Source organism: Schistocerca cancellata, chromosome 1 (genome assembly GCF_023864275.1).
Source record: "Schistocerca cancellata isolate TAMUIC-IGC-003103 chromosome 1, iqSchCanc2.1, whole genome shotgun sequence".
Lineage (NCBI taxonomy): Eukaryota > Metazoa > Arthropoda > Insecta > Orthoptera > Acrididae > Schistocerca > Schistocerca cancellata.
Genome location: NC_064626.1, coordinates 793,942,944 through 793,969,250, shown reverse-complemented (window position 1 = coordinate 793,969,250; position 26,307 = coordinate 793,942,944). Strand labels below are relative to the sequence as shown.

Here is a 26,307-nt window from a genome sequence, read left to right as displayed (position 1 = left end):
ACTAGGAAAAGCATAAGCAGTTAGTTTAATTTCAATAAACTAGATGTCTCTGCGAAGAAAATAAAGCGCTGTCTCAACACTTCTGGCCACCATGACTTTCTTGTTGTGCTATGTTAAGGAGGCTGTTATCTGACCTCTACCTGCAACTCTGGCCGACCAGCTGAACCGTGTTACTGCCAAGGTAAACTCCATAACACAAGAGATGAGTTTGGCTATCACTTAGATGTTTGCTGGGCATCAAACGGAGACACACTGAACATTTATAACCTGTGTTTCAAAAAAATTGAAACTTCCGCCTTTGATTGGTATGTAGATTTTCCTTGTACAATTTATACCTCATGAAATACAAATCAATTAAACTGTGTTCATCATTTTGAATAACCCTGTATAATTGTATTCATTCCATGTCCCCGAATGCTTTCTTTCATTATGGGATTGATAGAAAATACTATGTGAACAAGTGAGGGAAAACCACCCCTATAATGAGATAGTCTAAAAGTTTATAAAATCTGCCATTGTATTACATATTTTGTGCATCAAAATTTGTTTGGTAACATTTATAGAAAATTATTTACAATGCCCATAAGTAGTATAACTTTTTTATGCGAGTGCTAATATTTGTTTATAAATGGTTAGTTGAAGATAGTCTCGCAATCTGATATTTACTGCATATGCTACTTACTTTTAAGGATTTGCTGTCTGGAATAACAGAAGAGGTTGGAAGCCTAACCTCAAACAGAACATAATTAAACTGGATTTTATGTGCACATAATTTCAGTAACAAAGAAACAAACAAAGCCACTGACAATTAACACATGATTTTTCAATGTAGTAAACTTTACTTCTCTCTCTTTACAAAGTCTTTTCCATGCACATCAAAAATACATTATATAAAAGTGCATTAAAACAAATAGTTTAACAGCAATGTCCATAAATCAAATGTTTCAATTAAGTACTTATATTCAATATCACATGAATTGCTTAAAATTCAGTATAATACTATTGAACAGTCAGATTATGTCACCTTTCAGAAGTAATTATGGATTTTTTCCCAAGCAAAAGAAAAATAATTTTATCACATACTTTTCATGTGATAACAAATACAGATACACACATTTCATATGCAACATTTAATACCAATAATATAACATGAGTGGATCTCTAAGCAACACATGGGGTTTCAAAAAATAGAAAAGTTTGCAATGCCTCCACCAAATGCATTATAAATGTAAACTGTATAAAATACTGTCATAACCCAGGCACACGTGATCCATGAGGCATTAATAGTAATCTGGCACAGGAGCACATGCAATCTTCACGAAGTCCTGGTACTTCACCTGTCCATTGTGTGAAACATTTGCTTCCCTAAAAATCTGTTCCACTGAAAAAGTGAACCAGAAGATGAAATTAATATGGATTCAGATTAAACAATTAACATGTAAAGAATATTTCAAGATGGTGGACGGAGGAGGAAGACTCTCCTGTACCTCTATACGAATACTCGAGTTTGAGACACACACACACACACACACACACACACACACACACAGCCCATGATAAAAGTTTCAACATCCTGTAACACAATCAAAAAGAGTAATTGAGTACATATGAGAGCCACAATGCACATGTTGGCAACACTGGATGTGCAATATTATTTGTTATGTCAGCAATTGTGGGAGACTTGCAGAAGCAGCCCACTTTTTTTTTGTCAATATCATGTTTATCGGAAATTCCAATGTCAGACCTCGAGTGAACATCAAACAACACTGATGGAGCTTTAATAATGTGCACAGATGCTCCTGAATCTGGAAACCATTTTGCATTATCATCACTCACTTCACTAAAAGAATAAAAAGCAGAATGTGCCTTACCTTTATTGGTAGTTTTTCTCTCAGGACTACTAGAACTAACATGCTTCATTTCATTAGACAAACTGAAATACGCATTTCAAGGTGGAGGTTTAACCAAGAAAGTAGGATTACTTTCTGAACTGATAACTACAACGCTGAACAAGTGCAAAAACATGGACGAACACATGGATAAGGTAATTTCAATCTCAAATCATCTGAAAAATATTGGTTTTGAAACTGAAGAAGAATTGGTTGGAAACGAGATCTTATGCATGGCCTATATGTAAAATGATTTCATGTGTTAATAAAATATAAGTTTTATTTGTCCCTAAACAATTTTTCCACATCACTTCACAGTTGCTAAAATAAAGAAGCCAACAATCTTCTGTTTTGCTGTTTTTCTTTTTTTTTTAATAAATTTGTAATCTGCAATAATCTCCTTTACTGTGACCTGAGGATTAAAGATCATGTATTAATTTGAAACTTTTGTGTCTGAACTCTGTGTCGGACTGCGAGGGCGGCTGCGGCCGCCGCGGTCTCCACGGTGAATAGTTAACAGTAGACAGTAGTAGTACAGTTCCAAATTTGAATGACTGTTAGCGTGGCATCGTGTGTAACCATAAACAACCACACAAGGTCATGAAAGCCCTAAACAACAGGTTCATGAAATATGAAACTTGTGGTAAGCACTCTTGGATAAGACCATTGGCCAACGTAAGAAGGAATTTCTGAAGCTACAGGAATTCCATCAACATCAGAACATTCCACATTCTGATAAATGAGTTCAACAAGAGGAAAATTTTTCTGCAATCACTCTGTCCCTCATTACTTGAGTGCTGAACATAAGTGCAAATGCGTAGTTGTTTCAATCTTGCTGAAACAAAGATTTGACTTTTAAGGAAAAGCTTCTTTCTGAATTTGAAATAACAGTCAAAGCAGTGGAAAGGTCAATCTTCCCCACTATTAAAAAAAAAATTCATTACTCTCAAGCATATTTTGCTTATGATTATCATGGATTTGCCGCAACAGACAGAGCTCCGTGTGGTCAAAATGTCACAGGAGTGTATTATCATGAATTAACAACTGAACAGAAAAATAAAATTACTACTGACCCCCACATTGCCAATCTCTAATCAGAAAACTGCACAAATATGTTTGAGAAGTGTTACTGCACGCAATCTAAAGTACTCATATCACGAAGGACTTTCTGCTGCTGTTAGCTGAGCCATTTGTCAGTTGAACAAACACGGCTTGTTCGACGGAATTTTAAAACTTCCCACCACTGGGATGTTGTCACTGAAGAGAAGGGAGACTCAAAGGATTGCACAGAAATAATGACAAAAATAAAAAAAGGAACATGGGAATTATCTATCAAATTTCCCACATATATAACATTTAGAAATTGATTAAAATCTGTCAAACACTTATTTCATTCCATTTCTTTTGCTTACAATACACTTCATAACCCACAGGAATGATCCAATAACATATAAAGACCATTACTGAGAACCACTGATACATTTATAGTGAGCTGATTTATTTACTTATAATACAAAATAATTTGTATCTACATAATAAATAATTTTTATTTATTACGCATCAACTTTTTAAAAAATAAATCGAAAAACTATAGTAAAAGCACAACATTACATATGAATCACGTAAATACTATTTAGCAAAAAAAAATAATTATTATTATTATTATTTACCTTCCTTCCCACTAAGTCTTTCACCCCAGTTAAGCAGCATATGCTTCAACTGCCGAGCTGGTAACACACCTTTCTTTCCAGGATCAGCTGCTTGAAATGCTGCCACTACTTCATCTGGTAGAACTTCAGCCTGGCTGTGGGTGTGCATCACTTCAAGAAACTCTGCAAATGACATCTTTCCACCTACCAATTTTTAAACAAAAGCAAATTAAAAATTTGTAACACTTTCCTCTCCTTTCAATGGGCTTCTTCCTTTTATTATTGTCAGCCACAACATTATGAACTATATTACGAATACTTAGTGTGACCAGCCATATACACCCTTATTTTATTTATTACAGGAAATCACTGTGGATAACCACTACAAGCAGTTAGTGAAGTGCTTTTAATATTCCTCACAAAAAATGTATTTTTTTCTCCACAAATCTAAATACAACTTAACTTGGATTAAACATTCGTTGTTATCAGCACAATTTTTGTCCATCTCTTTTCTGTTTCAGAACTATTCCTTCCTTTAGTGAGAAAAATTGGAAACACTGGTACTAATATTAACCAATGGTGCAAATATCATAAAGAAACTGCACAATCAGACTACACCCAGCAATTTAGCACAAGAACACAAAGTACAACATGACAACTAAAGTAAGCCTATACCTTTTCATGTTTTAACTAAAATATTACAAGATTCACTGAAAATATACTAATACTTTATTGAATATGTTTGTACTGTCTACCGTAATTTTAAACTTTAAAACACTTATTTGCAGGTGCCCCTAGAAAAAAACTCATAACTTATGCATGATGTATGAACATAATATGCCTCAACAAACTTTTGGATACATGCTCACTATGTACCTAATTTCTTGCAGTTTTAGATTTAATGAGGAAAAGTGTGTTAAATGTGATGTGCTATAATCAATCTGTTACCACAAACATTACTTGTTTCCTTTGCCAACTTGTAAACAAATTACCACTTTCCCACTTAACATATGCTTCAGGCTATACATCATCATTGTCATCAAGACCAAGATTTTATGAGACCTCATTTTGGCCCTATAACATCAGAAACTGAAAAACTGATCATCGTAGATAGGAAAGTACAACTGAAAGAAATAAAATTTGTTAGGAACATTTTAGTAAGAAAGTAATGCAAACAAATTTTGGAATGTGCACGAGCAAACTACAGTAGTTTGAAAGGAAAAGGGCCAAGCAACAGATATGGAAAGATGTTAGTGTAGAAGATGAAAAAAATAGGAGGAAATGTGTGGCAAGGACAGAAGAGTTTTTCTAGCAAGAGTCAAGGAAAGATGACCATCGTGACAGTGAAGCTGTCTCCTAGCTGTGGGTCGACCGAAGTGTCCGATCCCACCGGTCAGCTTTGACCCGTGACTTAATGCTGTTGTGGTGTGTGACGTCACGACGGCGCGGAATTTAGTTTGTGAGAGTGGCGTGTTTGTAGGTGTCGTTTTGATGCGATCGGTGGTGCTCTCTGGTGGTGTGTTAGGTGATGTTTTTGGTTTAGTTTGTGAGTGTGGCGTCATGTGTGAATTTTGGTAAATCGCTTTTTTTGTTTCTTTGGTAGGTATGGATATGACTGAGATTGTCAACAGTTTTCGGTTGTCAGCTATGATGGGGGACAGTGCGTTGTCTCTAATAAAATTTCTTCAACTATTCGGATTTTTTGATGAAGCGTGAAGTGTTCAGTATGTCATGAAGAAATAAGGCTTACTTAAAGTTCCAGCGTCTTGGACCATGGACGGCTGTATGTGGAGATGTCGTAAGGATAACAGGTCATGGGAAGTTTTCGATCCCAATGTGTGGCTGTGAATGTTGGTATTGGTATCAGGAGATGTTTTTGAGCTATATGGGTCAAGGGAAGTGTTCGATTCCAATTTATGGGATCGGGAGCTGCTGTTGAGCTATATAGGTCAAGGGAAGTGTCCGATTCCAGATGATATTGTGTTTAGTAGTATTTGGGGTGTTTTGTGATGTCAGTTTTTTTCGTTGTTTTGCATGGGGGTGGGTGTCTAAATTTGTTTGTATTTAGTTTGTCCCCACCCAAAAACCTAGGCTTTTTGTGGAACATGTGTGTGTTTGTTTTTTGATGTATTTTCGTCCTCATAATGTGTATGTAACGACTTTATATGCGCCATATTGGAATCGTGGTTTATAGTCGTTTCCGCCATATTTGTGACATCATGGGTCAAAGTAGACGGGCGGGATCGGACGCTTCCAATTTCCCTAGCTGTTACTGCATCTTTGTTTTATGCCAAGTGACTCTGTAAAAAAATTTCACAATACATCCCAACAAGCACAAAACAATTTTAGATGTTATGCACTTGCTTTACTTTTAAATGTGTTGACATTGGTAAATAGATCATTTTGTGTTCATCATTGTCTTTTGTGCTGTTGATAATTAATAATGAAGATCAAAAGACTATCAAAGTTGGTGTCTACTCACTCACAGATGAGACAGGGACTGAAGTTGAAACTAGCAAAGCACAAGCAGAAATGCTTAGCTCTGTTTTCAAAAGTTTCTATACAACGGAAAACCCAGGAGTACTACACAGACACAATTCTCATATCAATTTAACAATGAGTGAAATAGTTATATCTATGGCTGCCCAGTAGTTGCTAAAAAGCACAGGTCACACCCATATACAAGAAAGGTAACAGGAGTGATCTACAAAACTACCATCCAATATCCTTGAAAATGATTTGTTGAGACTCTTAGAAGATATTCTGAGCTCAAACACAATTAGGTACCTCAAACAAAATGACCTCCTCCATGACAACCACATAGGTTTCGAAAAAACTAATGATCTGAAACCCAACTACACTTTTGTCACATGACATACTGGAAGCCATGGATCAAGCCAGTCAAGTACACGCAGTATGCATCGATTTCCGAAAAGCATTTGATTCATTACCACACACACACTTAAGTCAAAAGTTCGATCATATGGGGGCATCAAGTGAAATTTGTGATTAGATTGAGGGTTTTTTGATAGGGAGGACACAACTTGTTATCTTGGATGGAGAGTCGTCATCATATGTAGAAGCAACTTTGGGTTCCCCATGGAAGTATGTTGGGACACTTGCTGTTAATGTTGTGTATTAACGATCTTGCAGACAATATTAATAACCAGGCAGTGGCAGGAGAACACAAAAAGGTTTAAATTTTACAAGCTTTTGGGGCCAGTTATTCTGGTAGAGGAGTTGAAGGGGAATGAAGAGGGATGAAGGGAAAGGACTGGAAAGGTTTACATTACATTGTCAATAATTACTTGTATTGTTATAGACAATATTAATAGTAACACAGGGTTTTTTCTGCAAATGATGCAGTTATCTATAATGAAGTACTATCCGAAAGAAGCTGCATAAATATTCAATCATATCTTGATGAGATTTCAAAGTGATGCAAAAATTGGCAACTTCCTTTAAATGTTCAGAAACATAAAATTGTGCACTTCACAATACAAAAAAACTTAGTATCCCATAACTACAATATCAGCAAGTCACTGTTGGATTGGCCAACTGATACAAATACCTGGGTGTAACACATTGCAGGGATATGAAATTGAATGATCACATAGATTCAATTGTGGGCAAAACAGGAGGTAGACTTCAGTTTATTGGTAGAATACAGGCAAAGTTCAATCAATTTACAAAGGAGATTGCTTACAAAACAATCATGTGACCCATCCTGGAATATTGCTCAGTTTGTGGGAGCTCTACCAAATAGGACTAGCAGTGGATATTTGAACACACACAGAAAAGGGCAGCACAAGTGGTCACAGGTTGGTTTGACCTACCGGAGGATGTCACAGAAATGCTGAAAGAACTGATCTGACACAAAGTTAAAGATAAATATAAAGCATCCCGAGAACGGCTACTTCCAAAGTTTCGAGAAACAACTGTAAATGATGACTAGGGCTATACTACAACCCCCTAAATATCACTCCAATAGGTATTGTGAGAACAAGATTAGACAGCACACACAGAGGCATTTAAATAGTCAATCTTCCTGTGCTCCATATGTGAATGAAATGGGGGAAAAAGACTTATAACTGGTATAATGGGATGTACCCTCTGCTGTGCACTTCACAGTGGTTTGCAAAGTATAAATGTTAACTACATTGTTAGCTATTATTAAAAGTCTTACTTCTCTATAATAATTTATTTCTCTGAAAGAATGAGTAGATTAAACAGATTTACTGTAATTCTAATATTTCAAAAAGCCTCTAAGTATGGTAGTTGCAATGAGACCATAGAAAAACATTAGTGGCAAATCAAAAGAGTTACATAACAATCCTCCCTCTCCTGCATCATAAATTAAATACAATCAAATTTACAACTTGTCTTTTTGAAAAATGTTGTTGTGCTGTCCCACACAAAAAAAATATAAATTTGACACAAGCAAACAGATCCGAAACCAAATATTTGTCACATACAAATACACACTACCCCTCTCCACTTTGAGAAGTGAGTATATAACAGCAGGAGTAATGTAGTGCTCCTCCCCTTCTATTTTTCATACTTTGTGTTTGGTATATGTAAGTAATATGCATCCAATACTCTTTGGAACTATTACTTAATACAGCTTTTCTAAATTTACCTTGCACTTCTAGTTATTCATAAGAAAAGGTGAGAGTATTCATTGGCTTCACCAACACTCAACCAAACAGAAATACGGAAGCGTCCGATCCCGCCCGTCTGCTTTGACCCATGACGTCACAAATATGGCGGAAACAAAAACACACACACACACTTTCCACAAGAAGCCTAATGACACTAACGGGACAAGTGCGGGAAATGGGGTGTTTTGGGTGAGGGGCAAACTAAATATAAACAAATTTAGACGCCTTGTGTAGCTACAACATGTAAGTGAAGACAGCCATGCATGAATACCCGCCCACCTCCCCAGGGGTCGTAACCCCTGCAACCCATAGAAGATAAAGATGCTTCAGTAGCTGATTAGTGTTTTTTGTCATTAAAAAAAAAAAATCTCACGGGATAGAACGAACAGAAATTGGAGGAAACAGATAATTAAAATAAGTAATAAGTGTTTTTAAATTTTAAAAAAATCTCACGAGATAGAATGAACAGATCAGAAAAGTAAATAAAATAAGATAAAACAGAACTGGAGACAGCCACACTCAAACCAAACTCCGCGCCGTCATGACGTCACACATGACAACACCGTTACGTCACGGGTCAAAGCCGACGCGTGGGATCGGACGCTTCTGTCGACCCAACCAAACTGTTACCTTCAAACCCAGTTAGCCCTCGGGCTACATTAAAGACAGTCTGTCACCACACCAAGGTTTTTGAAGTGGTCAATAGCTTTCTCTAACCTTATCAACTGTATGGGAAGGTACAGATCATTCAAATCACTTGTTAAAATCTTTAACCATCACTTTATATCAACAATTCTACACTTAAAACAGTATTACACTGTTAGCGAATAAGTTTATTTCCTGCTGAGACACCACAGCTCATAACTGCACGAAAACTAGTACTTGCAATAGGCCTTAATGGTGTGTGTGGGGGTTGAAAGGGGGGGGTCCAGTCTGCTTCGTATTTCTGAGTGAATTGCTGGTACATCTACAATAATTCTAGTGAGCTAGTACTACAGCTAAAGGAAGCCATGTGCATGCTTTGCAAGGCACTGAAGTGTCCAAATTAATGTTTAATAGATTTAATTTGTATCTTCACAATGAGTGTACTCTGCTTAAATTAATCTAGCAATATCTTGTATGGTTCCTACACTTTGTATGCAGATCTTCCTTTTAATCAGATTGTTCTAAGCAAAGAAGCGCGTATATTTCATAAGATATCCACAGTTTTACAAATTATATCTATACGATTACATCTCTCAATTTTAACAGATGACACTGATACTTCACCTGAACACCCAAGCAGATCATTTTGTAACTCTACTGTGCACTCAGTGAAATCTTGTTAGATCTTTAGAGGCAGTGTTTAAATGTAGTGAGCAATCCATAGTGCAGCAAAGCAAAAAATAATGTAATATATAATTTACTAGTCTTCCAACCAGTTTTAAAAGTTTTCAGTTAGATTTTTCAGAAGTACCAGATGATACAGCCAAAAGTGACAAAATTCAAAAAGTAACATCGCCATGACACACTAAACACAAATAATTACACAACTTTCTGGTTTGATATTTGAGCAGGTAGATCAAACTGCTTTCGAAATGGCGATTTTCTTACCTTTCTCTTTCATATACTTTTTAAGTTCCTGAATCGTTGGGCTCATACCCAGCGATCTCATTATAATAGTTAACTCATCCAAGGTACGAATCTGTCCACTTCGTGCGAAAAGGTAGAAGCATTCACGAAATTCTGAAAGTAGTGACTGCCATTACATTTGGTTTACACACCCTTACAAGTTCGTAACAAATTATTAGATCACATACCATCTATATCCTGCTCACGGAAATATCGAGCCTAAAGAGAATAAACATACATATTACAATACTGTAACATTTATACATTACAAATGGAGAAACTGAATATAAAGGCCAATTTACCATATCGCTATTAACAGCTGTTTCAACCAATACGCCAACAAACGTCAAATGGCAACTCAGATAAATGGATCTTATCTAGCTTATAAACTTTCCACACCTAACATTGTAAATGATTCTAAAACAGCGGTGAATAAAACATGTCCTTGCACTTATCGTCAGATAACCACGTCACAAACCGCACTAGTTTCTCTACGCGTAAGTATCGTTTAACATTAAGTCGAACTTGCCCAGTGAGCTAGTGTGATACATCGTTTATTTCACTCGCTTTTTATTCTTTAATATTTGTGTGCTTCTTGCGTGCTGTTGTTATAAATTTTTTCTGTGGAGTACGTTACACAATGAAACTGTAAAAATGCAATGAGTTATTTCATTGCCTAGAAGAATACAAACTACAAAGTACAGCTCTGTCATAGTACAAAGATAAATACAGCTTATTGATGATAGTGCTCTGCCTATGCTTCTTGTAACCGATAGGTACAAGAAGTGCCGTGATGTGAAGGGCAAAGTACCAGTGCGCATCAGCGACTGCCAATTTAAATGGTCAAGGCCTCGTGAAGTGTGTTATGACATGTAAGATCCTCAGCACAGGAAGACGACGTACATACTGTACAAGTTTGGAAGACTGACACGATATATGTGGATATTTCAACGAAAGGTAAAAGTATACCAATACTTCCGTACCCTGCTTGTACTATTCAGCAAGTGTGTGTGTGTGTGTGTGTGTGTGTGTGTTTTTAGATTTTTGTAACAGATTTGATTACGTGAAAATTAAGCCTACTATAGCTTGCTGGGTTAGCTTCGTCTTCATTGAAAAATAGTGTATATTAAGTTTCATGGCAGTGATACAAGATGTGCAGATATCAGAATGGGGAATCAAGGAATAAACCTAGAGAGGGAGTGATGTGTTGCAAAACACCTGTTTGTAATCGTGTGTATTTCTACGCAAAGTGTGTACATTACACTTTACAGTAGACGTTTTTAGGTACTGTGTCTGTGTTGCATGTCTGTGATTCTCAGACATCGAGAGTGGGTGGGGGAGAACATTAAGTTACAAAAGTAGCCACAGTATATCAGACGGGCGATTTTTACGTTGGTATATGAGCGTAAATCGTTTCTACGTGAAGATGTGAATTGTTTCTCAGACTACCGTACATTAATAGATCCCATTTTTCGTGAAAACCGTACCTTCGAAAACATTGCTTATATGATTAAGGGTGTCAGGAGGACGAGGGGAAACATATATTTTCTTGTTAAAATAGTGTCATTCACTGAAACTAATATATAACAATTTCCCACCTATTGATCTGACTGAACTTCACCTGGACCATCTTGACTTTCAGTAACGGCATACACTCACTTGGCACGTACTATAGAAAACTGTTAGTTTAATGTCCCCAGCATAACACTCCCCGCGTTATTGTGAAATATGTTTGTCGTACGGTAGCCCATTTAATCGATCACTTCCCGATTGTAAAAAGACGGTGAAGAGGGCGAAACAAATGTACCATAAAAATAGTATCGCTGCAAAATAACGTGTTCACTTTAAAAACAACAAAAAAGGCACCTCGTATAGTGTGACACGTAAATGTATGTAGTAAGCTGAAATTTCCAGTGCTGACATGAAAAGACGCGGCTACTAAAAGCTGGAAATTAACAAATGAAAACGGAAGAATATATCAGTGTAGACTTTTTCTTTTTGTTTGAGCAGGACGAAAACACGGCTCCTCAGCAATTGCACAATGGATTTTTTCCAAATTTACATATTCAAAAGAGTGGGAAATGGACAAATGGGATAACTTATCAAATTGGCTAACGTGGGCTCTAGCTGTGCAATAAAAAAAATTGCTTCAGAATCAGCAGGATAATTAAGAAACTTTGCAATGTGAGAGAAAATTGGAAGCTTTTACGAACAGCTGCTGCTAGCTGTATAAATGTCAAAAAGTTAATCTCTTAAAAGCATAGTTTTTTGCATATAACATTCTAAATTGGTGGAATATTTAACTGTCAAAATGGTCTACATCGAATCGAATACTAAACTCGGGATATTTTGAAAACAGAAGACGCAAGTGCAGAAATACATGCTTTTTAAATAAAACTTGAAAATAAAAATAGGTCAATTTTTTTGTGAAATGATTTTTTTAACAGCAAGAAACAAAATAGATTAGAGGGACATTTGACGCGACTTTGAACTTGACATTCTCAATCACCGCCTCATCTGCTGTTCCGGCACCGGTGCGTAATTTCGAGCATCATTCAATGGCGTGTCAAATTTTCTCTAATTTATTTCTTGATTTTAGACAAACCATATCGCAAAAAATCTGACGGGTTTTCACTTATTTTATCCAGGAAACACCCGTACACAAATACATGAGAGCGCGCGCGCGCACGCAATAAAAAGAGCCACTAGATCACTGACTGAACTGAGAACTTGAGAGTACGGTAGCTGTGTTAGCTTTAGTAGTGTTAGCGTCTTTCATACATCGCTGCTTGCCAACACACGGAGTGCCCTATCGTACCAATCAAACGTCCCTCTATGTATGCGGCTTTTTAATATATACGTGGTGAGTCAGGAGGAAAGGTACCGAAAGTCTTTTGACGGGTGATAGCATTACTGATGCTGAACAAAAAAACTTTGTGGACATATGTCTTATTCCGAATGGTTTCCGAGATAGAACACTTTTAATGTACATTTCTGTATTATTCATTGTTATTATTTACAACGTACCACAGTAATATGGATGAGGTTGAGACTAACATTTTGATACAGGACGCTTGTGGTCTACTAAGTCGGAAAACTACCTCAAACTAGCCTACCAAAAGTGCCGAAGCTACAGCGCGTCGCGCGAGGTTTTCAATATTCCCGCAATCTCTCCGCGCAAATTGTTAGTCCTAGACAAAAAAATAAATTACTTTTTTGTAGCAAATTTAATTTAGTTTTATTTAGTACGACATGTTTTCGTTGGAGTGTGCGGTTTTCGAGTTATTAAAGAAAAACGTACAAAAGTGATATTAAACGTGTTCTATCTCTGAAACCATTCGCAATAGGGCGTATGTCCATTGGAAGTTTTTTGTTCAGAATCGGTAATACCATCGCATCTCAAAGCAGTTTGTACCTTTCCTCTTGACTCACCCTGTATCTGCTACATTATGTCGTTATATTAACTAGTGTGTAGCGAGTAAATTATCGGATTCAAATGAACCGAACCGATGTTAACTATATAAATGAAACACACTTAGTTACTCTTAGCCGTATTTAATTCCAATCAATATTTACGCCTTGGTATTTGGACGCCTTTCATGACTTTATTCTTAGTTGCGTGATTTCTTTAGTGCTCAATTAGATGTTCTCGAAGCAGTAAATGCCATGCAGTTATGTTGCGGATAAAGCTAAAATTGATTTGACTGGGGTCTGGATAAATGCATATATCAATACGGACTAATATTTTTATACAATGCTTCGGAAAATAACTTCCTAATTTCTGAAGGTATACTGGAAGAGGATAGCTCGAATAGATTTTTTTTTTTTTCTATTACGTATTTCAGTGGCTCGGTAATTCCGTTCCGGCTGTTGTAGAGGCCAATGATTTCATTCTTTTATACTTACGTTCAACAAACCAAAAATGTGCTCATTCTTTTTCGTGTGACTTATGGTATTTTCTCTTGAGAGATGCAATATCATGCTGCGAACAATAGCTATGACGTAGAATAAATATGGGTATGTAAAATGGTTTTATAGATCTTAAAATTTGCCATCTTTTCAGTGTGATCGCACAGTTCACAGAAAAACGTGATATGATGGCGCAAACCGCGAAAATCCTGAATTCTTGTTTCCTTGTGATACCCTGACGTAAGTAAACAAGTCTTGAGGCAAGGAACAAAATAAAAGTAAATTAGTTCGATCAAGTTACGCGTTTGCGTCGGTCGATCTTTTTAAGTTTTGTGTTTCTTGCACCATGGAAGCAGTCTGGTGAAGTTGGCACCCTACTCCCAGCAATATGCATTTTCCGGGTTCCCTTCCTCAGTCGGTAAAAACGGTGGTCGTCGAACTGCGGACCGAATAAAGTGTTCGTGCAGCCCGCGCTCCTCACCCGTATTTCATAATAATATGCTTGTAGAAACTAAAAGCAACACAAAAAGGTTAACTAACGTTAATAACTTCTTAAGAATGTACTTCTCTTACTAAGTAACAAACAAAAGACAGTAACGTTTTAAGATTTGCTTAATTTTACTTGACGTTTGCGAATTCGGCCGTGTGCTAAGTAAAGGTTGTCGCTCACCTGGTATGCAGCGCTGCCACTGTGGGGTAATAGAAATGAGAGGGGGAATATTTTATTGTCTGTCTTCCAGTGGTGTAAAAGTCACCAGTGTGCGCACGAGCACCGATCAGCTGCAATAGTAGAAATGTCAAACGGAAGCTAAATGGATTTTTGAATGCGCATTATGAAGACAGTTATCTAGAAAAGTGGTTCAGGTTTGAAGCAAGTAATACGAAATAAAATTAAGGCTGTTGTAATACAATGCAGTGAGTAAAAGAAAATGAGATTCGAAACATTTAGGAAACAAATGGTTCAAATGGCTCTGAGCACTATGGGACTTAACATCTGAGGTCATCAGTCCCCTATAGTTAGAACTATTTAAACCTAACTAACCTAAGGACAGCACACACATCCATGCCCGAGGCAGGATTCGAACCTGCGACAGTAACAGCAGCGTGGTTCCGGACTGAAGCGCCTAGAACCGCTCTTTCACAGCGGCCGGCTTTAGTAAACATTTGTGATCGCGTATCATATTGTAATTACTGTTATCAACTTCTGTAACATACTAATTTATGTAGCCTGCCAATTAACAGTAAGATCGATAGCAGGAGGGTAAAGTGGTGAGGACGGGAAAAGCGGCTGTTGCATATTTTATGCCCTGAAAGACGCTACCGCCTGACGAGAAGTGGTCAGACAATTTCTAGTGCCTTTGTTGTCTGTCAGGCTTTACAAGAGGAAGCTTTTCCGTTATTTTTTGTCAAACATTTTTGTTTTTGAGTCGCTTGATGTAAGATAAGTTATTTACGTTATCCTTGTTACCTCGCATGTACGGCGTGTTACAAGCTTTTTATTTATTACAATACCAGAGTTTTAACAACGTCTCTTGGCCTACAAATGTAGTTCCTTGTTATTTATTTTACTTTGATAGTCTCTTCTGTGGATCACTAATGCCGACAAGGCGTGCGATCGGGAAACGTGGTCACACCGCTCGCCAGGGCAGAGAGACCAAGGTGTTCGTCCCAATAAGAGTTAATTACTTCCAATAAACACGCATAGTAAAACAGATAAAACTGCCTTCTAAACCTTTCTACAAACAAAGCTATCATTTGCATTTGTGACAGTTTTGAAATGATTAAATTAGATTACTTAATTCTTTCTGTTCTATTGTATTTGGCCTAACTCAAAAGTCCGATTGAAGAAGGCCTGCTGAAGCAGCGTAGTAATCTTTCAGATACTAGGGTGTGAAGAGGCTTAAAAAATTTGCGTGGAAATAAAAAAATAACAATGGGATCCTGTTGCTATGGCACGGGCCACAGTACCTGCTTCGGTACAGATAACTGGTCTCTATGCAAGCCTTTTCCTTTTCATTTTAAAATATCTGACGTGATACCTTATAATATGTAGATTCAAAATGGGTAAGTGGTAAGCTATCATAACCATGGTTTGGCGAAACGTGAATTTATCTTTCAGTGGTCACTTTATCCCTCCACCCCTCACCACCTCTCCTTTTCCTATGCGGCCCGAGGTGTCGCCGTAAAATGTTAATACTGGCTTTTAAGCCAAAAAGTTTGACGACTCCTGCCTTATAGGGTCACTTTTTTGTTCTTCCGATCGTCTTCTTGCCTGCCTTCCCGTTCGACTATTAGAAACTATTTTTCCCATGAACGTGTAGGCGTACCAAATTGAAATTTGTTAATGTGTTAAGATGTATAATAGGCGGTGTAGAACATTCAAGCTTCTAAGTCAGTGCAGTCAAAAGATACGGCTGTTTATGTGACATGTTTTGATATTCGCTAACTCACTCGTCAAAACCTATGTCACTTCTCGCTAAACCACAATCATGAAATTTGGTAAGAGTTCAAGTATGAGGAAATACGAAAATTGTTAATTTCTAATTATGTATACTGAAAGGATATAACATAAACAGCAGCAAAACAATGATAATGAAATGTAGTGGAATTAAATCAGGTGACGCTGAGGGAATTAGGAAATTAAAAAGTAGATGAGTTTAGTTAGTTGGGCAGAAAATAACTAATGATGGCAACCTAGAGATTATATAAAATGTAGAGTGGCAATGGCAAGAAAAGCGTTTCTGAAGTGGATAAATTTGTTAACATCGAATACAAATTGAAGAGTCAGGAAGTCTATTCTGGAAGTATTTGTATGGAGTATAGCCATGTATGGAAGTGAAACATGGGCGATAAACAGTTTAGAGGAGTGAATAGAGGTTTTTGAAATGTGGTGCTACCGAAGAATGCTGAAGATTGAATTGGTAGATAACGTAACTAATGAGGCGATACTGAATAGAATTGTGAAGAAAAGAAATTTGTAGCACAAGCTGACTAGTTGAAGGGATCAGTTGACAGGACACGTTCTGAGACATGGCACCAATGTAGTACTGGATGGTTCAAATGGCTCTGAGCACTATGGGACTTAACTTCTGAGGTCATCAGTCCCCTAGAACTTAGAACTACTTAAACCTAAGTAACATAAGAACATCACAAACATCCATGCCCGAGGCAGGATTCGAACCTGCGACCGTTATGAGCTCACGACAAAAAATAATCTTTTTGTCATTTGTTATCGCACTATCTGTCTGCCCGCCTGTTAAGGTCCAATCTTCTCAAGAATTGCAATAGCAAATGCGAAATTACACAAATTTAAACTTGAAATTAAAACATTCTCGAAAGTTTTGGAATTCCCGGGACTGATATCTTCGCAGTATAGATATCGATAACAGATACAAATCGTGAAGATTCTTGATTCCCGAGACGGGTGCGCTATCGATATACATAATTCATACCAGAACCATATTCGCACTTGGCCAATTTTTTCCGAATTCATGATATAAATGCTATAGTTCTAGAATTCTCTGTACAAAATATGAATAGTTCAGCAGAACTTCGCGAAGAAAACAGTAGTACTCGGAAAAATTTGAATCTTCGAGAAAAAAATACCAATTTGCCAAAAGATTAAGATTATAAATCTGAATAGCTCTCAAAGAGTTCTACCGAAAACCTTCAGGACATTTTTTTGTACAGATAATAGATTGAGATAATTGCAATAGTGAGGGACCCACTTTCACTACGGAAAAATAAAACTTGGGCAACAGTACTAAACACAGTTATAGATAGCAAGATAAAAGTTCTACCGAAAATATCGAGTGACATCCTTACTCGAACTCTGAAAACTATGTTCTCAAGTAGCGAGACGGCCCGACCCCGTAACTGATTAGCCATCTGCGCAAAATTGCAGTGTTTCGTTGTCTAATTTAAGTTAGCTATATAAAGTTAAATTGTTGTAGAGGTAGGTTTTGCAGCGATTTTGATCATCGTAGTAAAGTACATGTAATTTACAATGCGAAACGGTCTATAATATAAACTACTATGGTGATGCTGTGGTATGAGTTCGCGGTGGTGGTAGCGAAAACTTTGATTACACGTTCGGAAGACGGTCATGACCACTTACGAGCTCCAGAATATCATGGACTTCTATTAAAATAATAAGCGAAGATTCGGATGATATGACTTTAGACGTTATTCGTAGAGAAGTACGTAACAATGAGGCAACGGAAACGTTAACTAAGAATGATGTAATCTGTAAACGCAAAAATACTACCAGTGTTGCCATATCATCTTTTTAAGAGCTACTTCTGAATTCTTGTTAATACTCTTCCCATTTTTTTCACAATAATGGGCATTTCTCTGGCTTTTTCTCATTGACTGCAGGAAAGCATTAAAATCAATGTTGATTAAGGGAAAATATTTGCACTGAATGAACACTTAAAGACATACTTTAATACAGTATCCTATAAAATGCATTATTAGACTGAATCAAAAGGCACAAGAAACCAAACTAAAGCCGTGTCGGTGTGCGTTCTGGGCTTATCAGCATACACATACATAAGACCAAGATCGTAACTACTAAATATAAACAGTTGATAGCGTTTCCAATAACGCTGTTGCAGCATAACTGACATCAACGAGATATTGTGAGGTTTGCTCTATGAATTTGTAGCAGGCACATTATTTATATTTTTACTACGAGGAAATTCATATGAAGATGTTCAAATTTTTACGTCGAAGTGTCTTTGTTTAAAAATGGGCTGATATTTTATTTGCATATTGTAGAAAAAAATACAGTATTGCAAAAATTAAAGTGGACGATACACACGTTTATTTCAACTTTTTTCTGTCGTGTTGTTGTAATTTAGCTTCTTCCCTTTTGAAAGTTGGCGACGTTGAATACTACACATGCTTGTTCGAGCAGTATGGTTTCGATAGTTCAGTCGACTTTTGTACAGACCTTCAGTCGATTCTATTGTGCAGTCGTCACTTTAGTATAATTGATATTTATGAACTGTGACACCCATAAAAATGTAAATTCTCCCAGAATTGAAACGTCGTCTTGGCTTGGAAGAATTTAAAGTGATCGATGATAGACGCATTCTCTTCACTCGTTGACATCCTGTCTTCCAAAAGCTGTCGGAGGTCATGGACGATAACGGATCAAAAAGCCATCGAAACCTGTTTACTCGAGTTAAAAAAATGGTCTTCATGGACGTTTTACTTTTGTTAGAAACTCCTTCATGCTGGAATGTTTCGTTGAAAAGGATGACGTCGTAACGTTTTTGGTTCGTCGTCCAACAAGGACGTGGCAAAAAAATTAGATTGTCTACGCCCAACCGAAAAAGGGGTTATCATAAAACCACCAAACAAGAAGCCTGGCAAGCCTTCAAGATTGGAAATAGACCCGATTTTCTAGTTGGTAAAATTTATGAACATACAAAATTCAGCAGAACTATTCAAATTTTTTCAGAGAAGTCTGGAACTATCTATACCTATAAAGAACCGCAAAAAAATTATGTTTCTCGAGAGTCGGATGCCGACTTCACATGGCTCATGGACGCCTTGTTTCCGAGGTAATAGTAATCATTAATTGTCTCCTGTTTCTAACATAAATTCTCCCATTCATAAATTTAGCAGCGAAATTGTTTCCTTGAAGCCCATATGTTGTTATAACATTAGACACAATAGTTCTTAAGTAGGCCTGCATTTGGAGGTTTGCGACTGTTACTACCTGAATGTAATCTTGCGTTCAAATGAAGATCGTATGTGACAGAGGGCATGCCACTTACCGTGTAGTGCATTTTGTACATTATGAAATTGTTTTAGGCATTTGTGGATGGGGTGCATAAATTTTTACCGTTCTAATACACGTAATGATGCAGCGTTTCGAGTCCTTTTCAAGTAGACATCGTGCGCATTTAGAGACGCACTACTAGAATGTTAACTTGTCGGAACAGTCCGTTCGAAAGTGTGATGGAGATGTTCGTGGAACTTTAAGAGGAACATTTGGAAAACATACGGTGTTCTCACGATACACTATTGGGGGGAAAAATTGTCTGTAGTCGCACTTTCATTTTGTCTACTGACACTACCAGTTTCGACAACATGTACCATTATCAGGCTGTCCCCTGATACACGTAATGTTGGTTTCTGTTCCAACGAGTGTGTCACGAATATGGACTATTGGAAAAATTTAGAGAACCGGTATTCGAAGAGGATTGCATGACAGTTCTGTTACCATTACTGTGTATCTCGCGAAGAAACGACCAGAACTGTTCTTACAACGGTGTCGTACCAGGATCGAATCATATTACAGAACAGTTTTGATTAATCAGCAAGTTTCATAAAAGCGCAGTACTTTAGTGCCTGCAACATTCATGGTGTGGTCGCTGTTAACATCAGTTAAAACAGTTGCGATGATGCAGCTGTAGCACACACGTGCATTGCCAGACCATAACACATAACTGATCCTCCGGTGTACACAGAGATAAGAAGCAAATCTGTGGAGTGTCTTACCTATCGACTTCCATCACTGAAGTCGAGACTGCATCTATAGACTGTCGGAGTCTTCATTGAAGCGTATGCCGTGGACTGCTTAGGAACTTGCTTATCTGCAATAGCGGAAACCCCGAACCGCTTGCATGGTCTGATGAATCCCGATACTTTCTTCATCATGCCTATGGGAGGGCACGAACCCCTCGTCGTGCAGAGGAACAGCAGCTTGACAGCTACACTGCGGGACGGAGACAAGCTGGCAGCGGCTCCATTATGCTCTGGGGAACATTCACTTGGACATCCATGGGGCCAGTGGAGCTCGTGCGAGGCACCATGGCGGCCAAGGAGTATCTTCCATTGGTCGCAGACCACGTACTCCCTTCCATGGAGATCATGTTTCCCGACGGCAGTGGCATTTTTCAACAAGATAATGTGCCATGACACACGGCCAGGAGAGTGATGGAGTGGATCGAAGAACACAGCGGCGAGTTCTAGTTGATTTGCTGGCCACCCAACTCACCAGATCTAAGTGCGATCGAACAAATCTGGGATGTGATTGTACGTAACGTCAAAGCACAATGCCCCCTCCGCGGAATTTACGGGAATTAGGTGACTTGTGTGTGCAGATGTGGTGCCAACACCCTCTAGCGACGTACCAAGGCTTCACTGCTTCCATGCCACGACGCGTTGCCGCTGTTATCCATGCCAAAGATGGGCATACCGGCTATTAGGTAGGTGGTCATAATGTTCTGGCTGATCAGTGTAATTTGCCCATCTGCGTCATTCCCTTAAGACACTGCAGACCAATTGACAAAATGAAACAAAACAAACCGTATTCATATATTCTAATGGTATGGAAAGGGAGTGTTATTCTGCTGGCTACCGAGTCACGTTGGAATCAATGGGAATAGTAGACTGACATAGTAACAAGGTAAGGCTACATCGAAAATGTCGTGCTACCACGTACTTTCCCTTCGGGTGCTATTACCTTTATTTTAAGAGAATGATTGGCTGAAGATACGAAACGACAAGCTAAGATTATGGCAACATTTTTGCCACGATGGGTATCTCTGTAATCATATAGGCGGAAAGAAGTGGCTTTAGCACGGTCATCTACATATACATGACTACTCTGCAGTTTACATTTAAGTTTGCAGAAATTGGCATAATGGCCTTGGGCAAAAGGATCCACCACCACTGGTTTTCAAAGAGGATTGTTATCAGTCTTGATTGCAATACTTTTTGAAATGACTGATTTCGGTTCGACAGCCACCATCCTCAGATCTGAAATGTATCGGTTACGCGGTAATCTGCTGGACAGGATGATTCATGTTGAACTGAAACCGGTCATTTAAAAAATTATTGTAATCAAAACAAATACGAGGTCTTTTCACTAAAGGATGTTTTTTTTAACATACTTTTACTCATTCTCATAATTTTGATAGTCCTTCTCAAAATAGTCTCCCATGAATGCGATGCACTTTTCGCAGAGTTTCTGTCAGTCTTCAAATACATGCTGGAAACCATTTTTTTTTTTTCTGAGAGGACCTTCAAAATCGCCTCCGCAGTCTTCACCACTGCTTCTGATGATTGATAATGCCTTCCACGAAGGCGTTTCTTTATGTTAGGGAATAGAAAAGTCACGTGGGGCTAAATCCGGACTATAGGGATGGTGAGGGGTGCACTTCACGTTAATTTTTGCAAGATATTCAGCAACGACATTGGCAATATGCGGCAGCGCATTATCGTGGTGCAGCATTCAGCCTACTTCACGGAAACGTGATCTCGCGCGCCTGATACGATCTTGCAATGTTTTCAGGACATTCTTGTACTGTTGTCCAGTTACTGATGTGTGTGCAGGTACAACATGCTAATAAACCATTCCATGAATATCAAAGAAAGAGATGACCATAACTTTCCCAGCAGAAGTACCACTTTTGCTTTTTTGAGGGTTGGTGATGGAGATTTCTACACTGAGCTTTGCTGTTTGCTCTCAGGATCAAAATGATGTAGCGAAGTTTCATCAGCAGTGATTACATTTGAAAGAAACTCCGGATCTTCCTCTAACATCAACTTTAACTGCACGCAGACAAGCACGCTAATGTCCTTTTGCCGGCCGAGGTGGCCGAGCGGTTCTAGGCGCTGCAGTCTGGAGCCGCGCGACCGCTACGGTCGCAGGTTCGAATCCTGCCTCGGGCATGGATGTGTGTGACGTCCGTAGGTTAGTTAGGTTTAAGTAGTTCTAAGTTCTAGGGGACTGATGACCTCAGCAGTTAAGTCCCATAGTGCTCAGGGCCATAATGTCCTTTTGTTCGGGAATAAAGTCTTGGAATCCATCGCGCACAAACACGTGTCGTGTAATTTTTCTGTCACCAACGTGTGGATGGCAGTCGATGAAATGTTCAATATTTTAGAGTGATGTTAAGGTAATTCATCGATCCTCTCTCAGAATGACAGCAGCAGTTTTGATATTTTCTTCCGTAAGAGCAGTAACTTGAGCACCGGGTCCACCTTCCTTTGAAATTGACTGTCTCCCCTGTTTAAACATTTTAAACCACCTTCGAGCTGTGCTGTAGGGAAGAAAAGACTCTCCATAGGCCTCCTGTAACATTTTATGGGCGTCGGCTGAAGATTTGTTGAGACGAAAGCAGAATTTCAAAGCCGCATATTGTTCCTCGCGTATTACCTCCACTGCAGCAGTAGGCGGTACTGAGCATGTCTGACCTTGCCTGCCTCTCACAGGCGGGAACCAGGAGTCCCATCAGTGAAACTACTACGGCATGTTTGTTGCATATTAAGCTAACAGAATTTCATAAGATTAAATTTTAGGACGAGAAATTATGACCATAAAAACTTCTGATCATTCTGTATTGAACAGCTCTCGTAGTAAACCTGTTTCATGCTTAGATGCCTGTCAGAGTTCATCGAACCTAGGACACTATTTTTTTTCTACCGTTCCACAGTAGAACAGCGCGATGGGAAAACGAGCACTTACATCTTTCCGTGCAAGCTCTGATTTATTTTATTACGACGATTATTTCTCCGTATGAAGGTGGGCGTCATCAAAAGCATTCAAAGGTGAGAGTTGTAGATTGAAATTTTGTGAAAAGATCTCGCCACAATGAAAAAAGCCTTTGTTTTAATGACTCTCCACACCAATTCGCGTATCATATCCGAGACACACACTCTCCTACTTCGCGATAGTGCAAAACGAGATGCCCTTATTTGAACTTCTTCGATGTCCCCCGTCAGACCTATTTGATAGGTATCCCGTCCCGCACAGCAATACTCTAGCTGTCTAGCAGATGGCGCACAACAAGCAAAGTGTAGGCAGAGTCGCATGCCAATAAAAGGCAGTCTTTGGTTCGATTTCCTCACATTTTCTGTGTGATCGTTCCAGTTTGTTATTTGCAATCATTATCCCTAAATGTTTACTTGAATTGACAGCCTTAAGAGTTGTTACATTTGTCGTGTAATCTAAATTTAACGCATTCCTTTTAGTAGTCATACGGGGGAGCTCACCCTTTTCGTTATTTAGGGCCACCATACAAGTATCTTCCCTAAATCAAGGACAGAGCATTGCTTGCTCTCTGTCACACTGGCAACTCTTAGCGGGAGGATTCACCTAAGAGTAACAATACGGAGCTACCTCAGATGGAAGGACCACAAAAAGCTGTTGCAGGAGAAGCAGATTTCGGGCGGAGGTTCACTGGTAGAACAAGTGTAATTCATCGTTGATAGAAGTGTCTTGCAAAGTAGTTGTTCGAGCGATTGTTCAGTAGTGTTAATCAGTCTGGACCCTTACCAAGCAGGAATGACAGAAGAGGTAGAGAAGATCCAACGAAGTGCGGGATGCTTCGTCCTGGCTCGTTATGGCAGTCGCTACGAGACATAGGTTGCATTATCACAGAGGGATTTACTATTGAAATTCCGAGACCGTACGTTCGAAGAAGAGTCGGGTAACACATTAGTTCCGCATATGCCTCGCGAAGTGACCACGACGAGAAAATGTAAGAAATCAGAGCTCATACGAAAATTCTTGTTTTTTTTTCCCCTCTCCAATTTATTGGCTGTCCGGACGTGCCCACACTGCCATTCCAACAATGGAATGTCAGTTATGAAGATACGAGCGTAAGGGCAACATTTACTCTAGTAGCAGAGAAAATCTTCGACCCGGCCGAGAATCGAACCCTGGCCACCTCAGTTAGCAAATTGTCGCGCTGTCCGCGCAGCTACAGTGATCTAGTATTTCAGTGTAGTATACTTTTGAAAATTTGCGCAATCATTTAAAGGAACTTTAGAGAGTAGCTCATTAACAATAAGTCTCTGATACAGCGCGAGCGTCCACGGCTATGTCTGGGGCAAGTTACAGAACCCTAAGATTGAAGATACGGATAAAATTAATTAAAAGTTAAAAATATGATTAAGAGAGTGAATGATGAGCTGCAGAAGACTGCTGCCTTCAACCTAAAATTCGATTCGCACACTACAAAGCGCAGACTGACCATTTTTCGTAGACAGTAAATGTCAAAGATATGGTCACATCACAGCAGTGTGCAATAGCAAGATAGCCTTCCGCAAATGTAGGAAAAACCTCCGCGGAGCAGGTATCAAACTTTTGTTTAAATTGTTCGGGTAATCACGCTGCTTGGGGCAGGAATGGGTCACAATTTTTTAGAAAAAAATTCAAAAATTGAACTTACCAAGTGAATTCAATATGCCGAGTCAAAATATATACACCAGGTGTAGAAGTATTAAACCGGAATTTCCCTATAGATGGTGCTAGCCGCCAGTGTAGGGCCCATGAGACCGCGTCTGCAGCGCCATTTGCTTCCTGTAACGGCTGACGTCGAATGTCAACACACAGTAACCCAAGTTCCATACATCGGTATCAGTTTCAAACACGTAAACATGTCGAGTTCTGTGCCTACGAACTACGATTTGGGGACAGCATTGATATTCTGTTATCATTTGAAGACAATTGCTGCAAAATCGCATCGAATGCTTGTCAAAGCTTTCGGCAAACATGCTTTTGGGGAAAACAGTGATTCGAGTGGCTCAAAAAATTCCAAAGTTGTGTCTTCAATGGTGAGAAATGACGAGCGCGGTAAATCACTGAAAAAGTTCGAAGACAACAAATTGCTGGCCTTATTGCATGAAGATGATACTCGAATCAACAGGAACTCGAGGAACAACTGAATGCGACGCAGAAAGCCGTTTCGCTTCGGCTGAAAGCTATGGGAAAGGCGCAGAAAGTCGGAAAATGCGTTCCGAAAGATCGCTTGTGAAATGCTGCTCGCCAGATAAAAAAGAAAGTCGTTTCTCCATAGAATAGTGACCGGCGATGAAAATGGGTATATTTTCAGAATCCTAAGCGTCGAAAATAATGGATGAATCCAGGCAAACCATAGACATCCACTGCAAGATCAAATCGCTTTGGAAAGAAGACAATGCTCTGTGTTCAGTAGGATCAGAAGGGTGTCATCTGTAATGAGCTGCTAAAACCTGGCGAAACCGTTGGTACTGATCGCTACCAACAGAAAATTATCTATTTAAATAGAGCATTACGTGAAAACGACCGTAATATAGGAAAAGGCAACACAGTCATATTGCTCCATGATAACGCCCCATCATACACAGCAAAACGGGCCAGGGAAACTATGGGGGCGTTCAGTTGGGAAATACTAGGGCATGCAGCATATTCTCCAGACTTGGCTCCGTCCGATTATCATTTGTTTGCATCAATGGGACACGCTCTCGCTGAAAAATTGGTATGAAAATGTACGAAAATGGCTCGCTGACTGGTTCGCTTCAAAAGAAGAACTGTTTTTTTGTTGTGGCATTCGTAGCCTTCCAGGGAAGTGGGGAAAATGTATAAATAGCAATGGAGACTATTTCTAATAAAATATTGTTCCTCAGTTTCAGACAACAGACGAGTAATTATTGCAACCAAATTCCTGTTCCATACTTCCATGTGATCAAAAGTATCCAGACACCTGGCTGAAAATGACCTAAAAGTTCGTGGCGCCCTCCATCTGTAATGCTGGAATTCAGTATGATGTTGACCCACTCTCACAGGCATACGTTCACCTGGGT

General features: G+C 38.8%; 2 protein-coding genes across 6 annotated transcripts in view; one reads left to right on the top strand and one right to left on the bottom strand.

Annotated features, from left to right (window-relative positions):
- Window positions 1-830: 830 nt before the first annotated feature.
- On the bottom strand, window positions 831-10,568 carry LOC126187754 (calmodulin-like protein 4). The gene is made up of 5 exons (XM_049929015.1): window positions 10,113-10,568; window positions 9,999-10,029; window positions 9,793-9,924; window positions 3,560-3,742; window positions 831-1,381 (listed from the first exon to the last, which is right to left on the bottom strand). Exons 1-5 carry the CDS (start codon window positions 10,113-10,115, stop codon window positions 1,281-1,283), a joined length of 450 nt encoding a protein of 149 aa, XP_049784972.1. The 5' UTR covers window positions 10,116-10,568; the 3' UTR covers window positions 831-1,280.
- A 60-nt stretch (window positions 10,569-10,628) lies between these two features.
- Window positions 10,629-26,307, top strand: part of LOC126187731 (mitochondrial coenzyme A transporter SLC25A42) — a 228,171-nt gene continuing 212,492 nt past the window's right edge. For 4 of the 5 annotated variants that reach the window (XR_007537787.1, XR_007537785.1, XM_049929001.1 and 1 more), the window contains exon 1: window positions 10,629-10,767. The gene's annotated coding sequence lies outside the window, so the exon portion shown is untranslated. The remainder of the gene's footprint in view (window positions 10,768-26,307) is intronic. The other variant, XR_007537788.1, reaches the window with a different exon arrangement.